General features: G+C 37.3%; 2 protein-coding genes and 1 gene segment (V, D, J or C); 2 read left to right on the forward strand and 1 right to left on the reverse strand.

Annotated features, from left to right (window-relative positions):
* Nucleotides 1–19,738, forward strand: part of LOC130552029 (histone H2AX-like) — a 446,303-nt gene that overhangs the window by 93,117 nt on the left and 333,448 nt on the right. The gene's annotated exons all lie outside the window — the stretch shown is intronic.
* On the forward strand, nucleotides 3,516–4,278 carry LOC130552015 (Ig kappa chain V-III region PC 7183-like). The segment is given in 2 exon segments: nucleotides 3,516–3,836; nucleotides 3,940–4,278. Coding segments are annotated over 2 exon segments (375 nt in total).
* The window catches only part of LOC130551973 (uncharacterized), a 386,856-nt gene continuing 381,215 nt past the window's right edge, over nucleotides 14,098–19,738 (reverse strand). The window contains exons 6-17 of one of the 3 annotated variants that reach the window (XM_057330037.1): nucleotides 19,614–19,715; nucleotides 18,440–18,672; nucleotides 17,881–18,059; nucleotides 17,521–17,614; nucleotides 17,018–17,365; nucleotides 16,807–16,924; nucleotides 16,607–16,698; nucleotides 15,544–15,661; nucleotides 15,325–15,429; nucleotides 15,026–15,187; nucleotides 14,770–14,937; nucleotides 14,098–14,675 (exon numbers count right to left, since the gene is read on the reverse strand). In XM_057330037.1, coding sequence (XP_057186020.1) covers nucleotides 14,425–14,675; nucleotides 14,770–14,937; nucleotides 15,026–15,187; nucleotides 15,325–15,429; nucleotides 15,544–15,661; nucleotides 16,607–16,698; nucleotides 16,807–16,924; nucleotides 17,018–17,365; nucleotides 17,521–17,614; nucleotides 17,881–18,059; nucleotides 18,440–18,672; nucleotides 19,614–19,715 — 1,970 coding nt within the window. In that variant the 3' untranslated portion in view covers nucleotides 14,098–14,424. The remainder of the gene's footprint in view (nucleotides 14,676–14,769; nucleotides 14,938–15,025; nucleotides 15,188–15,324; nucleotides 15,430–15,543; nucleotides 15,662–16,606; nucleotides 16,699–16,806; nucleotides 16,925–17,017; nucleotides 17,366–17,520; nucleotides 17,615–17,880; nucleotides 18,060–18,439; nucleotides 18,673–19,613; nucleotides 19,716–19,738) is intronic. The other 2 variants (XM_057330038.1, XM_057330039.1) reach the window with 2 other exon arrangements.

Below are 19,738 nucleotides of genomic sequence, written 5' to 3' on the forward strand. Positions count from 1 at the left end.
AGCTGCACAGCTGCACCTAATATGCACAAATTCAACTGCTTTCAGCCAAGACCTGCCCATACACGAAAAGCCGTCTATCAGCCAGAAGTGGTGTGGATAGTCTGCACAGCTCTGGCCCATTACCTTCTCACAGATGCTGACATTGAGCCGACAGTGCCGCATTACTGCCAGAATCGGACCGAATGTGCTTGCTACTTGGGGTGCCAGTGGCTGTTTTTTTTTAAAAATCCGGGCTGTTCTGTTCGGTGGGATAATGATTCAGGCTGTATTTCATTTTCACTGGCAATTGGGAGCACCGGGAAATCCCGATGACCTTGCGACTGATTTGGCTTGGAAGAGAACCGCGCGACTGAAGCTGTCATATTTACAGCGGCTGGACCACAACTGTCATGTGTACAGCCAGATCAACAATTGCAAGTTCGCGTTATGGGTTATGTTCGTGGTGGAGGTCACGAAAGATTTTTCCTATTGAAATACATTAGATGGAAATTCGTGGTGAGTGACACGAAAAAAGAGGGAAATTCGTGTCCACCAACACGAACCAATAGATTAAATTTCGTGACTATATCACGAACTGCCGTGAGACTGGGTTGTATATTAACCCTGAAATGAGGGAAACACTGTGTTTTCCGTTTCAGAATGTGAGGTATGTCAAACCTGAGAAAGCGGGGTAACTCGAGCCCGTTTCTGAAGGAGAGGTAACTTATACTCAGAGTCAGTAACCATAGTAACTTACTCTGTGAACCTAACCTGGTCAGGATCAGGGTTCCTTTGGTAAGCCCAGAGTTTCTTTTCATCTCCTCCCCCTGTTTAAAGCGCAAGTGGTGTACCTCATTCATTCATTCATTAATACAGTCATTCATGGCACACATTTTGATCACACAGAGACCATCTCAGTGACTAATGTCATATGTGCTTTTATAGAAGGTCCTGTATGTAAAGAGGCTGCATTCATTCATAGGGATGTACTTTGATTTCAGGATAAAAAATTAGGAGCCAAGTGGAATTTTGTCATTTCCCTGTGCATTTTTTATAAAACTGTATCATTTTTCTTTACAGTGAATTAGATATATCAAAATATATCTCATCCATCCTAACATCAAAAACATTAGTCATCGTGGCCGAGTATTACATCAGAGCAGATTCTTTCCTTTACATTTTCTCACAAATGGTAGTTTTCTATGGAGGATAAGAAATGACTTAATAAAGTGTATAAATAAAGTGCATGAATAAAGAAATTATTAAATACAGACATAAATGCAGAAATGAAGCGTCAAAGGTAATAAACAATTCATTTAGATGTGCAGCCATTCCTGCCCAAATCTGCTCCGAGCAGGATTCAAACAGTGTTCAGTATGACTTTAACACCATAGTCTGACACCCAAACATGTGTCCTATACACCATGTGTCATGATTCTGCCTCATCATGTCATGTCTTTTTTGGTCTTGTGGCAGGATCATGGCAAAGCCTTAGGTTTTATGTGGAGAGAGGCGTTTTGGCCCCGTAGGCCTTCCATATACTCTCTCTCCGGTGTCGCGTCTTTGGCCCCTCCCCTCTCGTTCTCTCGTTAGCTTCCCTTCAGTGTTTCATCCCTGACACCTGTCCCTTGTTAATTATCCTCTGTTAAGTCTCCCTATATATTGCCCTTGTGTCTATTATCTTGTGCTTGTTCGTTTTGGCTGTGTGCTTGTCTTATGTCTATGACTTTATGGGTATTACCTTGGATTACCTTACCTTACCTTACCTTACCTTGCCTTGTGTCATCCTGCCCTGCCTTGTCTTTTGACGTTGTGTCATTGTTTAGTTACTTGGTTATTTTTGTCCTGCTGTTTTTGCCCCCACTTGGGAAGTATTTTGGTTTCTGTTTTTATAATTAGTCCTGTCCTCCTTACCCCATCGTGGGTGTTTTGTTTGTTTTAATAAATCTTTGTTAACCCCTTCACCGCTGCTGCCTGCGCTTGGGTTCTTCCCCCACAGTCGTGACACCATGACGTCTCACACTCATCACTAGAACCCTGATGGGCATAACATAAGAATTTTGTATTATTTCTGTTGTTTCATTCAATTACTGATTGACTTGTTTGTATATTGGTACATTTATCTATTAATAATTTAATAATTTAAACTTTAATTTAAACACGAGCTGAAAGTGTTCCTCCCTCTCAAGCAGGTTCTGCCTCATGTTGCTTTTTTGGTGCTGTTGCCATGGTGAATCGTAATGTCGGAGCTCCATTGATGATGGCTTGTCATAGTCTGGTGCAAGCGCTTAACTCAAGGTAAATCTATCCAGAGTTCATAGCACTAACACAAATCAGCTGTCTTGAAACCAAGCTCAAAGTTTGCAACTCGGTGTAAATCAACTCAAGATATCACATTTTTGAAACAGGCACCAGATCAACATGCCCGGGTTTATTCTGCAATAACAACCCCCTGGATGTACAGTACATTCTCCAACTTATTACACCTACTTGCCATTTTTATATTTGAGTATTTATTATTATATTTATGGCATTATGAATCATGTGTAATGGATGAAATGCTTATTCTATAAAAATAGTTAAACTATTATACAGTATAGCATTTTTTACCCACTAGATGGCACTATACTTCCTTCTCTGTACTCTAACCTGAAATACCACATTAAATGCTAATAATAATACAGTCTGCTGTTTTATGTCTATAAGTGTTCGGTTTGACCACCAAGTCACGCATAGGCCTACAGCATTGGACTGTTAGGACATCTGAGAGGAAAATCCATGTGAAAATTCATATGAACCTCTCCAGAATAAAGAAAAGCGCAGGTAACTTCATCACAGACCTCTCTAAACCAAGCCTTTAAAGTGTACATATGTGCATAACTCTCTGACTGTATATTGTTTGAAGTCTTTATTTCTATACGTATTTAATTTTGCATTCTGTTTCTTGTTTTATGTTTATGTTTGTAAGTACTCAGAGATCCTTGAGACCAAATTCATGTGAATGAGGCGAATGAAGCTTCATGCTGATTTATGATTCCAGTCATATTATTAATATTAAACTGATTTAAATTCAGTATAAAGAGGAAAAAATCTCGTAGTGTGTTACCGATCAACATGTGCAGTTAAATTGTTTATAAAATAGTCTTAAAAAGGCACTCATATAACTTCATAAGTGTCTAATGTCTTCATTGAGCAGAAGTGAAACTGGTGTGTTTCAGTTCAGATGATTGAAGCAATCAAACAGTGACACTGAGAGTGTTGAGCTGAAAATCACATTTGCATTGACAGGATGAAGAGACTCAGAATAGATCAGCTCTGTCTCCAGAGATCATGTTCACAACACAACACCTGCATTTCACATTTACTCATACATGAACCTCTTCACAAATATGAATAATAACATCATAATCAGTTATTTGGCAGAGGATATCTAAAGATGATCTGTTTATGTATTGTATAACTGTTGTCATGAGATAATACTCTGCTGGATCTGTGAGCTAACACACAGTGTAAATAACTGCTGATAGAGACGGATGTGTCTGTGTGAAGTGAGTCTTGTGTAAATTATAGACTCACCAGCTGAATAATAAAGCAACAAATGAAACACAATTACATGAAAATTGTTTGTTGCATTCGATGCCTTCAGGAGCAATACACAGTCTTCAGATAAATGATGTAAATGTAGAGAGTGAGTTTGCATTGTGATCACATGCTTCAGTGATCTGAGAGTGTTTATAGTGCTGTGAGTTTAACACTTCATGACTCACAACACAACACAACACAATCTTCATCAACACACAAAACAACAATGACTTTCAGCATCATCTTCATCTGGACGCTCACAGTGTTTGCTCAAGGTTTGTGTAGTAACATTTTTATCATGATTATTCATTCATTAAAGAGTGAAATCTTCATTTGTTTCAGTGTTGTCTTATATTTCATTCTTGTTGTTTCTTTCAGAGTGTAGAGGACAGTACACTGTTACTCAGAGTCCATCAACAACAGCAGTTCAACAAGGACAACATGTTCAAATAAAGTGTAAAGTCAGCAGTGCAGTATTCACAGATAACAGGGGTCCCCGAATGAGCTGGTACTTACAGAAACCTGGAGAAGCTCCTAAACTCCTCATATATTATGCAACAAGCCGCCAGTCTGGAGTGTCATCTAGATTCAGTGGCAGTGGATCAAACACAGATTTTACTCTGAGCATCAGTGGAGTTCAGACTGAAGATGCAGGAGATTATTACTGTCAGAGTTATCACAATGACCCAGTGTTGACACAGTGATAAAGAGTCGTTCAAAAACCTCCGTCAGTCAGACTGAACAGTGACTGCACTGACACACTTCACACATACTGCAGCTGCTCATACAACACTCTTTCAATTAGACTTTTAATTAAAATTACTATAATTTGTAATTAATTGAAAAAAAACGTTTTATTTATTTATTTACTTATTTATTTTTTATCAATGTAAAGTCTTGTAAGTAATTTATTGTCTGTGTGCGTATTTCTTCCTTTTTTCTCTCTTGTAACTTCCATTTAAAACACTCATAAAATAATGACACGTGAATGTAGTTCAACATCTCTAAATAAATAACAACATTTTCTAAGATCACTACATAGTTGAGGCTCTAAAGTTGAGTTTTTTTTATAAATAATCTGTCGACGGGGGGTGGGGTTGGGGGGGTGGTTTTGGGTTGGGGTTGGGCGGGGGTTGAATAAGTGTCTTTTTCATTCGCGTTGTGTGCATTCGCATTTATAATAAGTCCGTCTAAGCGGCCAACGCCTCCATTACGGCCCATAAATTATCGGCCACCGCCTCCGCTCCGGCCCCATACGTTAGCGGCCCACCGGTAAGCCAGATGACCAGCCCACCCCTGGTGGTCTGGTGCGCTCTTAGCTATACCTTATCACTGTTAAAGGGTAAGTTCATCCCAAAATCAAATTTGTGTGATTTTTTACTCACCCACATGATGTTACACATGTTTTGAGATCTCCCGACGTCTTCGGAGCACAAATAAAGATATTAAGGTGAACTCCTAGAGATTTGCCTCATAGACATGAGATTGCGGGTTCGCACACTCATTTCACAATTAAATAAAATCCATGGTTGGGATTAGTTTGCAATTTGGTTTATTTTATCCCATGAGTCCTAATAAATGCAAATTCAACTATTTATAAAGTTCTTATCTTATAAAGAACGCTACTATCTCACGTAACGGAGTGAACCAGTCCCTGTATACACTCAAAAAAATATTTAGGCCTAATAATTAAGATTTATGTATTTTGATTGCATATAAAATTTCCACCCATTTGGATTACATATTTTTTACCTAAACAGGGTAATAAATTTGTGATATTTATTTGTATGTCATATATAAATGAAATGGGTAATAATGAGATTTATGTAATTGTATCAATAAATCTGATTTGATTCAAATTCATAAGAAACAGGATAAGGTATCCTTACATAAATGCTATTTAATTAAAATGCATCACATTTAAGTAATGTTATAGAGTATTTTAAACTGAATTTATACATTTATATTTATTTACTCCTTCCCAATCACAATATTCTACATCAAAATCTAACTACAACACAGAAAAAAGAACATTCAGACCACATAATTTCACATTTGATCAATTTATTAATATTTTAAGACATTTAACTATTGTATAACAAAACTTAAAGGTTAGCAAAAAGGGAATAACAAGATTAAAAATAGTTTGAAGAAGGAAATATCAGTGTATATAAAATATAAAGCATCACAATTTTCAGTGCTTGGACTTTTGGTGACAGCTGGGTTTTATCCAGTTCCATCAGGATTTTCTAAAATTCTTCAAACATGTACTTGAGGTCTTTCTGGTTGTTAAGATTAAGGGCATAAATGAGTCCAAAAAGCATCCCACATCCAAGGGTAACACTCAGCAGGTTTCGCAGAACTTACACACATTCAAGTACCAACATCTGTAGGTTCGTCTCCAGGATCAACACCTTCTGCCCAAATGACATAGATTCTTATTGTTGTTATCTGTACAGTACAATCCCAGATTTAGCCTCTTCACTTTCATAGTCCTGGAGGATAAACAAAGAATGAGTTTTGTCCCAATACTAGTCAGTGTTATTCAGAATTTTTTAAAGCATGTTGTTTTGCAAACTCTGACATTTTATATATATAGATTCATTTAAATGTATATTTGTAAAATGATGGAACATTTTTAGAACAGGTTTGCACAGGTTTCATAAAATGTACTCGACTCACCATGAATGCCCTTCAAGTTTACCAAGGCTACTTTTGTAAACCTGCAAGCCAGCAAACCAACCTAAATGTATTGCGATTCTTCCCAGTGCCATTTTTGGTTTCTGGACTAATTAAAAATGCAAGCACTGAAAATTATGATGCTCGAGTGATATGCTAGAAAACAAAGCTATTAAATTGCTGCAAATTTAAATATACAAATTGTCGATTGATATCCATTAATTCATCACCACAGCCATGGAGAGCACCTGGTAACGTGGGATGTAATAAAGTAACCTCCTAAGGTATAGTTCGGGAAACACGCCTAAAAAAGCTATAACTGTACTGAAGGTTTACCTTCAGAGTCTTCGTAGCACGCTAAGAGACAACGTTATCAGGAAACACAGCCCTGATCTTTCAAAAACACAAAATGAGGTAAAGACATAAAGATTGAAAATGATTTTATTTGTTGAATCATGATGAAACACAATCAGCAGTGAATGACTAAAGTCTAGTGTGAACACTGATCATCTCTCCTGAATTCTCCAGTGACTGTATGACTGTGATCTTTGTGTTTGGCCTCACAGCTCACTGAGTTCACTGAGCTCCACTGCTGCTCAGAGAGAGTCAGACTGCTGCTCCAGCTGTACAGACCGCCCTCCTGCAGGAGCCCAACACTGCTGTCCTGAGATCTGCTGCTCCCGTCCACCTTCCACATCACACTCCAGTCTGAGGGGAAACCCTTGTTGAGCACACACATCAGTGTTGCTGTTTTCTTTGTGGAGATCTCTTCACTGGATGGCGGCAGGACGCTCACTTTAGGAGGAGTGAGGCCTGACTAACACACAATAGTCAGAAACTCACAAACAACTTCACTCTCTTCATGATAAACATAAAGGACCATAGTAATAAATGAATACACAATAAAGTCTACTGACTTCATTCATATTGACTGAATGTTCATATGCACAATTTTTACAAACACTTTTACAATCAAAGGAAAACTAATGTTAAATCATCAATGTAGAAAACATATTATCTTTATGACATATTTTCAATACATTTAAGTGTTAATATTGATATAATAAACATAGCATACCTGTAATATCAACAGTTTATAAAATAATCATAATTTTAAATAATTGGTTATCAAATCTAAATCTCTCTCTCTATATATAACAAATGATGTTCTATTTCAAACATGCAAGTTTTATCAATTGTATTGCCCAGGAAACAAAAGTACTCTTAAAAACGATGAGCCAAACAAAATCAGAAAATTCAGTATATGTTGGAAGTTGTGCATATAATAAAATGTAATCAATAATTTTAATCCATATTAATACACACATTTCTTTCTTTCTTTTCACATTAACCAATAAATCATTAAACACAGTTAATTTTTTTACTCACAATTTAATGCAGAAAATAAAACTCAGAAGTTCTGTTTTAAAAGTTGATAATGCACTAGTACACTGTGCAATTTATTACAAGTGATTTATTAAACCACATAAATATCCTGAAACGGTCATCTCATTTTATATTTCATAGTTGATCTTTATATTTAAAAGCAGATATCTGTTGTATTTATATTAATATTGAATTATTTACTTACTGCCAACATCCAGTCTGGTGCCGCTGCCGAAAGTCCACCACAGTGATACAAACTAATAGAGCGACTGTACAAAAACCTCTGAACGCTTCAGTAACTGCACTATAAACACATCACAAAAACATCTCTACACATTCATACATTCACACATCACATTTGATTTAATTTTGTGTATATATCTGAAATATTAACAGATTTGAAAATGAGAATATAAAGTATATATATATACCCTTATGTATACAAATATAACCCCAAACTTAAACTTGAACAGATGATTCAGTGATGGTTTATAGTTCACTACTGAATGCTCATGTGATGTCTGCTTTTCCAAGAATATTCCTCAGAATTTCCACTTACAGGAGATTCATATGCTCAAAGTATGATGGGACAATGAACAAAGTCAAAATATTCAAAGAAAAACATTCAAAGATTTAAAGAGAACCGATAAACTTTGTCACTCCTCCATATACACAAGTGTATACACACAATAAGACGTCCAACATCACAGGTCAATCCATAAAACACCTGATCAATAAATAACACACATGAAATTAAACAGCAGTAAAACAATGTTATTTAAATATTACAAACAATGTGCAGAAATGAAAACAGTGTGTGTGGATGTAAATGATGTAAATGTAGAGAGTGAGTTTGCATTGTGATCACATGCTTCAGTGATCTGAGAGTGTTTATAGTGCTGTGAGTTTAACACTTCATGACTCACAACACAACACAACCTTCATCAACACACAAACCAACAAGAACAACAATGACTTTCAGCATCATCTTCATCTGGACGCTCACAGTGTTTGCTCAAGGTTTGTGTAGTAACATTTTTATCATGATTATTCATTCATTAAAGAGTGAAATCTTCATTTGTTTCAGTGTTGTCTTATATTTCATTCTTGTTGTTTCTTTCAGAGTGTAGAGGACAGTACACTGTTACTCAGAGTCCATCAACAACAGCAGTTCAACCAGGACAAGATGTTCAAATAAAGTGTAAAGTCAGCAGTGNCGTCTGTCTGTCTGTCCTGTGTGGCTCTGCCTGTTTAACCGTCCAGCATTTGCATGCTTCTCTGTATTTAATTTGTCAATTTACAATCTTCTTGCGTTCAAGAAAACTCCAGTGCGCTGTTTCAAGCCTCTGTTCAGCAAGCCGAGTGTCCATCCATCTGCCGGTCCAAAATCAGTTAACGGTAACACCTGTACACCCGACTATACTCCATCTTCTGTCGGGCGTGTGTGCTGTGTCTGTTCTGTCTGTCTGCCGTGTGGTGTGTGTGTGTGTCATGTCTGTGCGTGCGTGCGGCTGTGCGTGCGTCGTGTGTGTGTGGTGTCTGACTGTTGTGTCTAGTCTGTTCTTGTGTGTCTGCCGTTTAACCGTCATGCATTTAGCATGTTATCTGTCTATTAATTGTCAATTACAATCTCCTTTGGCGTCCAGAAAACTCAGTGCTGCTGCTGTTCAAGCAACTCTGCTCACAGCCAGTTCCATCATCTGCCTGTCTCAAAAATCATTAACGTAACACTGTACACTGACTCATTACTACCATCTTGGCTCTGTCTGCGTGTGTGTGCGGCGTGTGCGTGTGTGGAGGTTGGGTCCTGCGATGTGTCTGCGTGATGTGTGCGTGCCCCTGTTGTGCGTGTTGTGTGGCTGACTGCTGGTCTGTGTGTCTGTCTGTCTGGTGTCTGCCTTTAACACCGTCATGCATCATAGCATTTTCTGTCTATTTATTTGATCATTTACAATCCTTTGGGTCCAGAAAAACTCCAGGCGCTGTTCAAGCCTCCTGCTTCAGCAAGCCAGTGTCCATATCTGCCTCGTCTCAAATCATTATAACGGGATAACACTTTACATACTCATATTACATCCTGTCTGTCTGTCTGTCTGTGTCTGTCTGCGTCTGTCTGTGTCTGTCTGTCTGTGTCTGTCTGTCTGTGTCTGTCTGTCTGTCTGTCTGTCTGTCTGTCTGTGTCTGTCTGTCTGTCTGTGTCTGTCTGTCTGTCTGTCTGTCTGTCTGTGTCTGTCTGTCTGTGTCTGTCTGTCTGTCTGTCTGTGTCTGTCTGTCTGTCTGCGTCTGTCTGCGTCTGTCTGTCTGTCTGTGTCTGTCTGTCTGTCTGTCTCTGTCTGTCTGTCTGTGTCTCTGTCTGTCTGTGTCTCTGTCTGTCTGTCGTGCGTGTGTGTGTGTGTGTGTGTGTGTGTGCGTGTGTGTGTGTGTGTGTGTGTGTGTGTGTGTGTGTGGTCCGTGTTGCCTGTTTAACCGTCCATGCATTTAGCATGTTTCTGTCTATTTAATTTGTCAATTTACAATCTCTTTGGGTCCAGAAAACTCCAGTGCTGCTGTTCAAGCCTCTGCTTCAGCAGCCAGTGTCCATCATCTGCCTGTCTCAAAATCAAACAAATTTCGCTACAAGATTAAAGGTAATTCCCTGAATGTCGTTTTTGACTGATTATTACAATATTTAACATATTCATGTTAACAGATTTTTTTTACTTCCTCTGTTAAAGTGAAGTAAAAACAGGGTCAGATGAGTTGTATAAGTGCATGTTTCAAAGGATCTGTACACACATCAGGCAAAAAGAATGTGGTTTGCAAAATGAAAAACATGTAGTTTTAACTTATAACTGTCAGTCATCATGGTCTTTTCAAATGAATTTATATTGTGGTCTTGCTGGCATTGTACTAGCATTCAAAAGACAAATTTATGCTCGTATCAGCAGCCATCATCCCATGTTAGTCCCAGCATGCAAAACATGCCATATTCTGGTGAACAGGAATGCTGGATTTTTTACATTTACATTTAGTCATTTAGCAGACGCTTCTATCCAAAGCCACTTACAGATGAGGGAAAGAATGGAAGCAATTGGAACAACATAAGGACAACAAAAAGCATAAGTGCAAAAAAGAAAATTTGTCTCATATAGCCTACCACACATAGAGCTAGGTTTTTTTTGTTTTTTTTTTGAAAGTAGAAAAGAGATAGAAGTCAGAGCTGATCAGTCAGGTGTTGATGGAAGAGATGTGTTTTCAGACAGTTCTTAAAGATGGCTACAGAATCTGCTGATCTTGTTTTTAGCAGGGGAGAGATTTATTTCCATCATTTTGCTGCTTCATCTGTATGCCTTTAATTTTGTATCCATACATACATACAGACAGACATGCATGCATCTGGCATTGTGTATATTTGAAGCTCAGTCCTTTTCAAATAGTTATGTGATTATGTTTGTGCTCTTTCCTATTAGACTGCCCAGTGCATTAACACAAAGAACACTTTCCCTTTGTAAAAACCATGGGAACGAGAATAGCAAAAAATGTAAGTAACATTGAGTTTGAAATTTGGTTTGAATATCTGGGCAGGATCAACAGCTTTGGAATCTAAAAAATAAATATGTAATTAAAATGTGGAAAATAAATAATTTGCTTATTTTCAGGGGAAAAAAGAGACAAGGCTGGCAGCCTTGCTCTGGCTGGTATGTACTTTATATATAAATTTCACAGGGCTTTACATGCAAAAATATTTAGTTAAGCTGTAAAGAACATAAATATTATTACAGTTACAGTTTGTGTAGTCTTTATTCTCATTGTCTTCTAAAATTCTGCTACTTAAATTTTGTTTTGCATCTTTTTTTAAATGAAAATTTTAAAATAATCTCAAATTTATATTGTTTTTCAGTGGAGTTAAGTGGAAGGACACATGGGAGCCTTATGAACGTTTTCATTCAGATGAATAAATTGAAGTGAAGCTCACTGCAATAAATCATTAAGGATTTGATATAGTTTTATTGTACTTCTGTACAGACATTTGAAAACATGATTGAACTGTATTGCTGTCTGCCACGTGCACTTGACCGTTCCCCCTTGTATTATTAGTTATTTGTCCCATGGGCTGTTTAATTCTTTACCCTCCTCATTTCTTTGTTTCTACTTTTGTTTTCTGTTCTCTGTTTGTTGTCTTTTCTCCATGTTTTTGGTTCTGCAGGAGTCCTGACCTGTGAGGTTTTTGCCGGCCCTTCATGCCTGTTTGCCTGAAGTGTCAATTTCTGTAAAACAAAATCAGTGCTTGAGAGGACTGTGTTTTCACTCATTGGCGAGGATTTTGCCAAGGTTTTGTCATTGTTAAATAAAGATCATTACACACTCTGCATATGAGTCCTCGCCTCATCTCTACCCACAACCCTAATGCACATTTATCATAGAACTGTGCTGGTTGAAATTAAGTAGCGTATGTTATCATACACAGATGGGGTATTACTGACACATGAAATGATTACAACAATAGTTAAAAGTTCTGGAATTATTTGATATACCTTTCACAGATATTTTTTATATTTACAATATTACATTCAATAGTTGCTATTATTTTTTAAAGGTATCATAAATTGTGAATACTAAATAACATTAATAGCATGGTCTTTTTGTAGTGATACAATGAGTAAATTATTTTGTGTACTTCGCATAGTTAAAAGATATATATTTTGTGGTAATTAGACAAAAACTGTTGTACTCTATATCATTGAATGCAGACATAATGTAATGTCAAAATTGTAAACAAATCATACAAACAACAGCATGCAATTCACCTGCAAAGGGCTGTAACCTTTCCTGATCTTTAGTCCAAGTATTTATGTCAATGAACATGTCTGTTCCAACACATCCAACAATCCTTGTGTCTGGGTAAACCTATATACCTATAGCACACATCTACAATATGTCTTTTAAAAAAACGTACCTTATACAAAGATCTGGTAAATCTTTATAAAGTCAGTGTAATTTAGAGTCTCTGGGTCCAAAAAAGAGTTGCACTTGATGGAAATAACATCATAACCTTTATGGCTGCCCACAGGTGTGTGCTCACTACTCCTAATGTATGTGCACTATTTGGATGGGTTAAATGCAGAGGACATGTGCTACCATAATTGGCCTTTACATGTCACTTTCACATTTATTTTTATCAAGCTGAATCAATCTTTGTATTGACAATGACAATTCCAGAGGTGAGCACTCTGTAAAGCCTCCTCCATTACATCACAAAGACTTTCACTGAGGCTTAGGTCAGAAGTCAGAGGTGTTCATTCATGTGTGAAAATAATTCTTTGTGCTCCCTCCCAAGCATTTGTTTTTCACCATTTGAGCCTGATAAATCATCCTGGAATATGGCCATCATAGGTCTTCCTACGTGCTTGTTTAAGAAATGAAAAGCTACACATTTCATCTTTTAGGGTTAAAAGTACAGTAACCAGACATATAACATGCTAGAAACATAATCACTGTAATAATGATCCATTCATACACTGTAAGTATTTGCCTATTAAGAAAAACAATCCTTATTTGTCATACATTCATTAATATTCGTCATGTAACAAAGGAACAACAATGTAGACCAGGAGACTTGTATGTAATATTTGCCGGTTGGATTCTCAGGGCCGGTGGGTAACGACTGAGGTGCTCTTGAGCTAGGCACCTTAACCCCACTTGCTCCCTGGGCGCTGCAGTGATAGCTGCCCACTGCTCCATGTGTACCCTGTCTGGGCCTGGGTTCTCCTGAGGTTTTTTTCTTGATTGCAGTTTTGGGTTCCTCTCCACCGTTTGCATACTGTTTTGCACTATTTGCCTTGCCGGGGGGGGGTTAGGGTTAGGGCTTTTTTTTAGCATTTTAAAGTTTTACTTAATATTGCATATAGGTATTTATAGTCTGTTTAATATTTGACCTGTGTTTCTCTCTCCTTTACCTTAAATGTGTGCTTTCACTGTGCGTGTGTGTGTGTGTGTGTGTGTGTGTGTGTGTGTGCGCGTCCGTGTGTGTGTGTCTGTTTGTGTGTGTTAGTACGTGTGCATATTGTGTGTGTGGAGCGTCTGTATGTGGGTATGTCTGTCTTCTGTGTTTTCACCTTTTTCTTGTTTTTACAGGTATAACTTAAATTGTTTTGCTTATAGTCAATATGTCTCATGTACAGCTGCTTTGTAACAATGACAATTGTAAAAAGCGCTATATAAATAAAGTTGAGTGTACGTGTGTTCACGACTTGCTGTGTATGTGTTCACTACTCTCTGGATGGGTTAAATGCAGAGGTCACATTTCTGGTATGAGTCACCATACCTGACAAATATGTCACTTTCACTTTTTATTGTGTAAGTTAGCTCTATTTTTTGTTATTATGGCTTAAATCAAAACAAACCAACTGCAGTTTGATTGATATTAATTGGAATGCACAATAAAAAGAACAATTTCGAAAAAATTTAAACCGAGTCATCTCATTTTGGAAATAAACTCTTTATATATAAATACTCATTAAGGGTACACACACACACGCACACAAATAATCTTCTGTTGCACACAAAATACAAACATTCCTCAAAACTATCCTTACAGCTCCAAATCCCAGCAAGATACTGTAGTATGTCTGTAAAACCCCCACAGGATACATGTCTGTAAAACTCATCAGAAATAAACCCAAAGGAACATTTTAATCGATCCCTCAAAGTTAATCGGTTCATCTCCCATGGTATAAAAAGACAAGCACACATGCAAACACAGAGGCAAAGACTAAATGAAAATAAAAATAGTGAGAAGACAAGGGGAGTAATAGATAACTACAGCAGAAATGTATCGTCTTCATCGTCTTCATCAGAGCTCAGATCGGTACTGCTTGAGTAAAGGGCTCCCGAAGGTTCTGCCCAGCTAGGATATTCGCATTCTTCAACAGTAAAATGTTCGGTTATGGTGTCTATTGCCTGATAACTTGTTTTCACACTGTCCTGGTGAGCTCTTAGCTCATGTAATTTTCTCTTCAACACACACTGAAGTCCCTGAATCCCATCATCTGGAAGATTCCAGGGGTTAACTATAAAACAAATACATAAATAAAAATGTTTAGTATTTCGTGTGGGATCAGGAGATTGTAAATACATGATTACATACAGATTATGAATACTTACCACCTGAAATGATGGTATCAAGCAAACTGTTCAGTTTGTGTTCCTGACTTCTTAGAAAAAGCCAGTGCTGCTTTGCCTCTTGAACAAGGACAGTCTGTTCTTCCTCTAATCGTTGAATCAGCATTACCTTGTCAAAGACTTTCTTCTTTGTCAAGAGGTTGACATCATCTTCATAATACAGATAAAACATGTAAATAAGATAAAGACATAGTGGCTAAATACTTCAATGTGAATACCAATGTTATGCAACACTAACCTTGCTCTGTTAGCTGCCAGGGGAAAACCAAGTCATTTTGAAGGACCTCTTCAATGGACACTATCTTAAAGGAGGGGTCAACAAGGGCATCAATGGAAGAAGCCAGCTTTTTTCTCTCCTCATTAATTTTTCTTCTTATTTTATTGCGTCCTTTGTTTGTGGCTAAAACATAATGAATTGACATTGGGCATTTTAATTACTATTTGTTATTGACAACAATTTTAGAAGTAGTAGTCATAATGATAATAATAACGATGAAGACAATGAATAAGTAGTTCTATCCTAAATATTTAACATACCAGTGTGTCTGTAAAGACGATGCTGCCGTTGTTTAATGCACAAAGATAATTCTTCGATTGTGTTCCTTATTGGCTGAATTGCAGCATCACTGTCTCCTACAGTTGCTGTAAAAGTCTCAAAATGTTCAATCAATTCAAAAAGTTGCTTGGTCAGTCACAGCACACTGCAGTGACAGTATTTTGCAAAAGTAAACAGAATGACATATAGTTGTTACATACTAGTGTGGGCCCACTCCTGTACATCTGTGACCCACTGATGCAGTACACCATCTTCTACACACTGTTCTTTTTTCATGTCTTGTAGGCTTTCGGTCTCTTTTTTTAGATTCTGCTGGGTCTGAAACATACAAACCAATAAACCAGTGATACAGGTAGTTACAATGGCAAAAGTATATGATTAGTTGGTTTCCTGAATTAACTGGTCACAAAATGTCATCTCATCTTCATGGAAGACAAAAGTATAGGCAAATCATAATGTGTTTAAGCTAATGCCACAAAACCAATTATAATTTTTCATGTCTTGAAATACAATCACATTGAATGTTCATGTCCAGACAGACAGACAGTGAGGCTGACAGACAGATAGTTATATAGACAGGCAGACAGTTCAATAGATATAAACGTGTGTGTTTGTGTGTCTCTGCGTTTGTGTGTTTTTGCATTTGTTGCATACATTTGTCTGTCTGCATTTGTGTTTGTCTGTGAGAGAGACTTATGGAATGTACGTTTGAGTGAGAGTTGACAGTTGGATTGTAAAAAACAAACACTGGGTCTGAACATTCATTGTAAGACTATATGGATTTTTTAGGAAGTTTGATCATCCGTTTAGGGGAACCATACTGGGCGTTTCACACGGTATGCGCTTTTCTCATGTAGTGGAAGCAATTTGTGCAGCATGTAGTGGACATATTTTTATCTTCAGTGGCGCCTGCTATAAAGACCCGAGCTCACGGAAGGGGCAGGATTTTGGGTGCACAAGCACCGCGTGTGGACCACCGGCGCTCCACCTGTGAAACCGCCCATGTTGTACTGCTTTCTGCATGTTTCCTATTGAAAAAAAACTAGACACAACTGCCGTGTCCCGACTGAAAGGCCCATACGTCTAATGCCTTAGTTTAACAATTCTATAATGTGTCGTTGACTTAAATGTTGATGAGATGACATTCTGTGAGAAATGCCTGAAAATCAAATGATTAAAACTAATCCTAATCCAAACACCTTCAAAAGACTGATGCTTCAACATTTACCACAAATAATAAAGATGAATATAAATAAAGATTGCCTTTTGGTATCTTGTGCAAATAGTTTGGCACATATTTTGAGTCTTCATTTTGTTCCACCCCATACACTGCAATGTCAGCAAATCTGTTCGTCCTGTCAATCAAAACAAATAGATACACTAGTTTCAAATTACTTTTGGTAGGTCATACTTACAAATGTAGAAAAGTTTTTGAAGCCAACATTACATATAAACATACTAACCTGCTTTGGACATAAACTTAGTGCTTATACCAATTCTTGATAAAAAGCTATTAGCTTGTTCTACTTCTTCCCCCATGGTATATGCAGCACCCTTTTGAAAACTTCCACTCCATTTGATCTAATAAATGAGAAAAAGTTTAATTTATGCAGGTTTTATCTGAATAGACTGTATAATATAAATATGCAATATGAACACATTGGCCTGACATACCTCACATTTTACACCATGAACTTTTGCGTGCATAACTGAAAGGAATGGTTTCATGTTCAGAAGATGTCTCAGTTCCGGGCAGGCCTGGCAAACTTTTTTCAAGTATGGCCAGTATTTGCACATGATGTCAGCACAAAAGAAAGTTGCATTTTCTGTCCAGAGCTCTTTCTGTAGGTACAAAGGATATGCATAGATCTCTCCTCTGAACATATTGAGTGCCCTCAAAAGAACACCATGCCTACAGACACCGACTTCAATTCCCTCCTCATCCAATTTACTGCTGGTCTTTCTGGAAAACTCTTTAGAGGCTGTGAACTCCGCAGATCCACAAACACCCTTGCCCCCAACCTACATGAAATACATGATAAAAAAGGGTTAGAGAGAAAAACAAATAGGCCTGATTTATGAACTGTGTACACAGTATGTAAAATCACTGTATAAAACTTTTCTCAAACAAATCATGAATTATAATGTCGTCTTGCAAGCAATCTGAGTAAACTTACGTGTTGCACTTTTCTGCGTATATATTGAACAAAAGAGGAAACATCATCATCTTTGCAAAGAAACAACCCTTCGAAGTAGCCAGAGTCCTCTGAACTAATAAAACATAATTCGTTTTTTTAAATTAAATGTCTTAATGACAATAAACACAAATCTAAGAACAATTTCAGGGTAATTTAAAGAGCTGTTGTGGCATTAATAGAAAAAGAACAAAACAGTCCTCAAAGTATAAAACATTCTGCTCCAAAGTCCTTTTATTACTAAAATAAAACACCAAGTCATTACAGTATAAAGATGTTATTACCATACAAAAAGTAAAAGTCAACCAATAATCACAATAACAACAACAACAAACCACTTACTTCCCCGCCTTTTTAAAGCGATGAAGTTTTCGGTTGCCATCCACAGCAACTGCCAGCATTAGAGGGGTACAAGCTGGGCACATGAAATGTTGGTCACCGCAGATCTTGTCAACCTCATAAAGGCAGATGGACCACTCGAAAAAGCTCTTCAAAAATGTATCACCACATAAGGTGCCATTCTAGTTAAAGATACACAGAAATGTTACTAAATACTAGGTTTGTTCATTGTAAGTCTTTTCCACATCTACCATACTCCATAAGTTAAATATATCCCCCTAATATTAAACAGTTAGAATATTATTAACATGGCTCTTATTGTTCAACCAAAATATCACAAATCCCATTTAACAACACTGTTACATTTACATTTAGTCATTTAGCAGATGCTTTTATCCAAGCGACTTTAGGAATTTAGGAAACAATAAGGCAATATGTCACAGGGACAATAATAATTGTCCACGCATTAGGTTGGAGCCAAAAAAATAATAGGCAGGCTGGTTAATGCGGGTTGTTTTATGCTTAATGCAATGGCTGACCAGTATATGAGAAAGGTACTCACTCTGCCGTAGTGCACTGTCTTCATGTCAAGCATTCTTATGAATGCTAAACGCGACAGTCCAGAAGCAGCCATTTTCAAGTCTTTGAAGGACATGAAGACTTCCTCATCATAAATGGTGCAAAAGTTCATGGTTGCAGGCCAGTAGCCACTCTTCTGCATTTCTAACACACCTGGTACCCATGTTTCTCTGCATTTCTCACAGTGAAGATGGGGCAATGACAGTTCATAGCGACCTATAAATTAATTGTTAGTAAATGAAATTTAATACCAAAGTATAATGATAGAACACAAATGATTCCTAAAAATTTACACACACACACTTTTAAAAACTGCTTACTGTCCTACTTTAACGAAGCTAATTGTTGTTAGTGTCCTACTTTTACAGTAGTTAAATTAACTACAATTAACTACAAACCTTGAACTGTCCAGTGCAGATGTGTTTGTGTTGTATGATATTATTATTAGAGTAACCACGATGACCATGGTTAGAACAGGTATAATTTAGTTTTTAAGTTTATATGCAGCATTGCAACTTTAAACAGAATTTAAAGCAGGCAGTGTACAGACACATTTAAATGCAAAAAGACTCAACACAGATTCTCATTTAGCCAAGGTCTTGTTTTCTCTAGAGCAGTGGTTCTCAACTATGGCCCGTGAGATCCATTTTCCTGCCGAGTTTAGCCCCAACTCTGATAAAACACACCTGAACAAGCTAATCAGTGTCTTCAGCAACAGACACGTTTGTTGCACAGCGCTGCACAGATCTGCCGGCGTATGCATTTGAATCACTCTCGCAGTATTTTTATGTTATACGCCAAGCAGTCTGCGCAGATCCGCAGGGGGCTAAACTCGGCAGAAAAATGGATCTCGCAGGCCAGAGTTGAGAACCACTGTAGACACAGACATTCTAAACAATTGATACAAACCAGGCGCAGATATTATATATACTATAGCCTCAGAAATGTGCTAGTGAAGCAAATCAACAGACTGGTTTAATATCAACCAACAGAAATATACAAAATGGCCACTGTCATACATGTGGAGGAGCTTAATAAAGTAAAAAAAATATTGGTAAATAGCACAACAGCTTTTAAAAAGTACAATACATACATGTGATAAATTTCTAATAATAAACATGCATAAGTTAAAGGACATGTATGTGCTGAACACTCACCCTTCATGTTGATTACAGTAATGGACCTCGCTTTTCCAACACTGTACTTTTCTTCCCCACAACTGCATATTGAATTTGGTAGTGCCATAGGTAATATTTGATCTACAATGAAAATGAAAACCAAT

The sequence above is a fragment of the Triplophysa rosa genome, linkage group LG3 (assembly GCF_024868665.1).
Source record: "Triplophysa rosa linkage group LG3, Trosa_1v2, whole genome shotgun sequence".
In the NCBI taxonomy this organism is placed as follows: Eukaryota; Metazoa; Chordata; class Actinopteri; order Cypriniformes; family Nemacheilidae; genus Triplophysa; species Triplophysa rosa.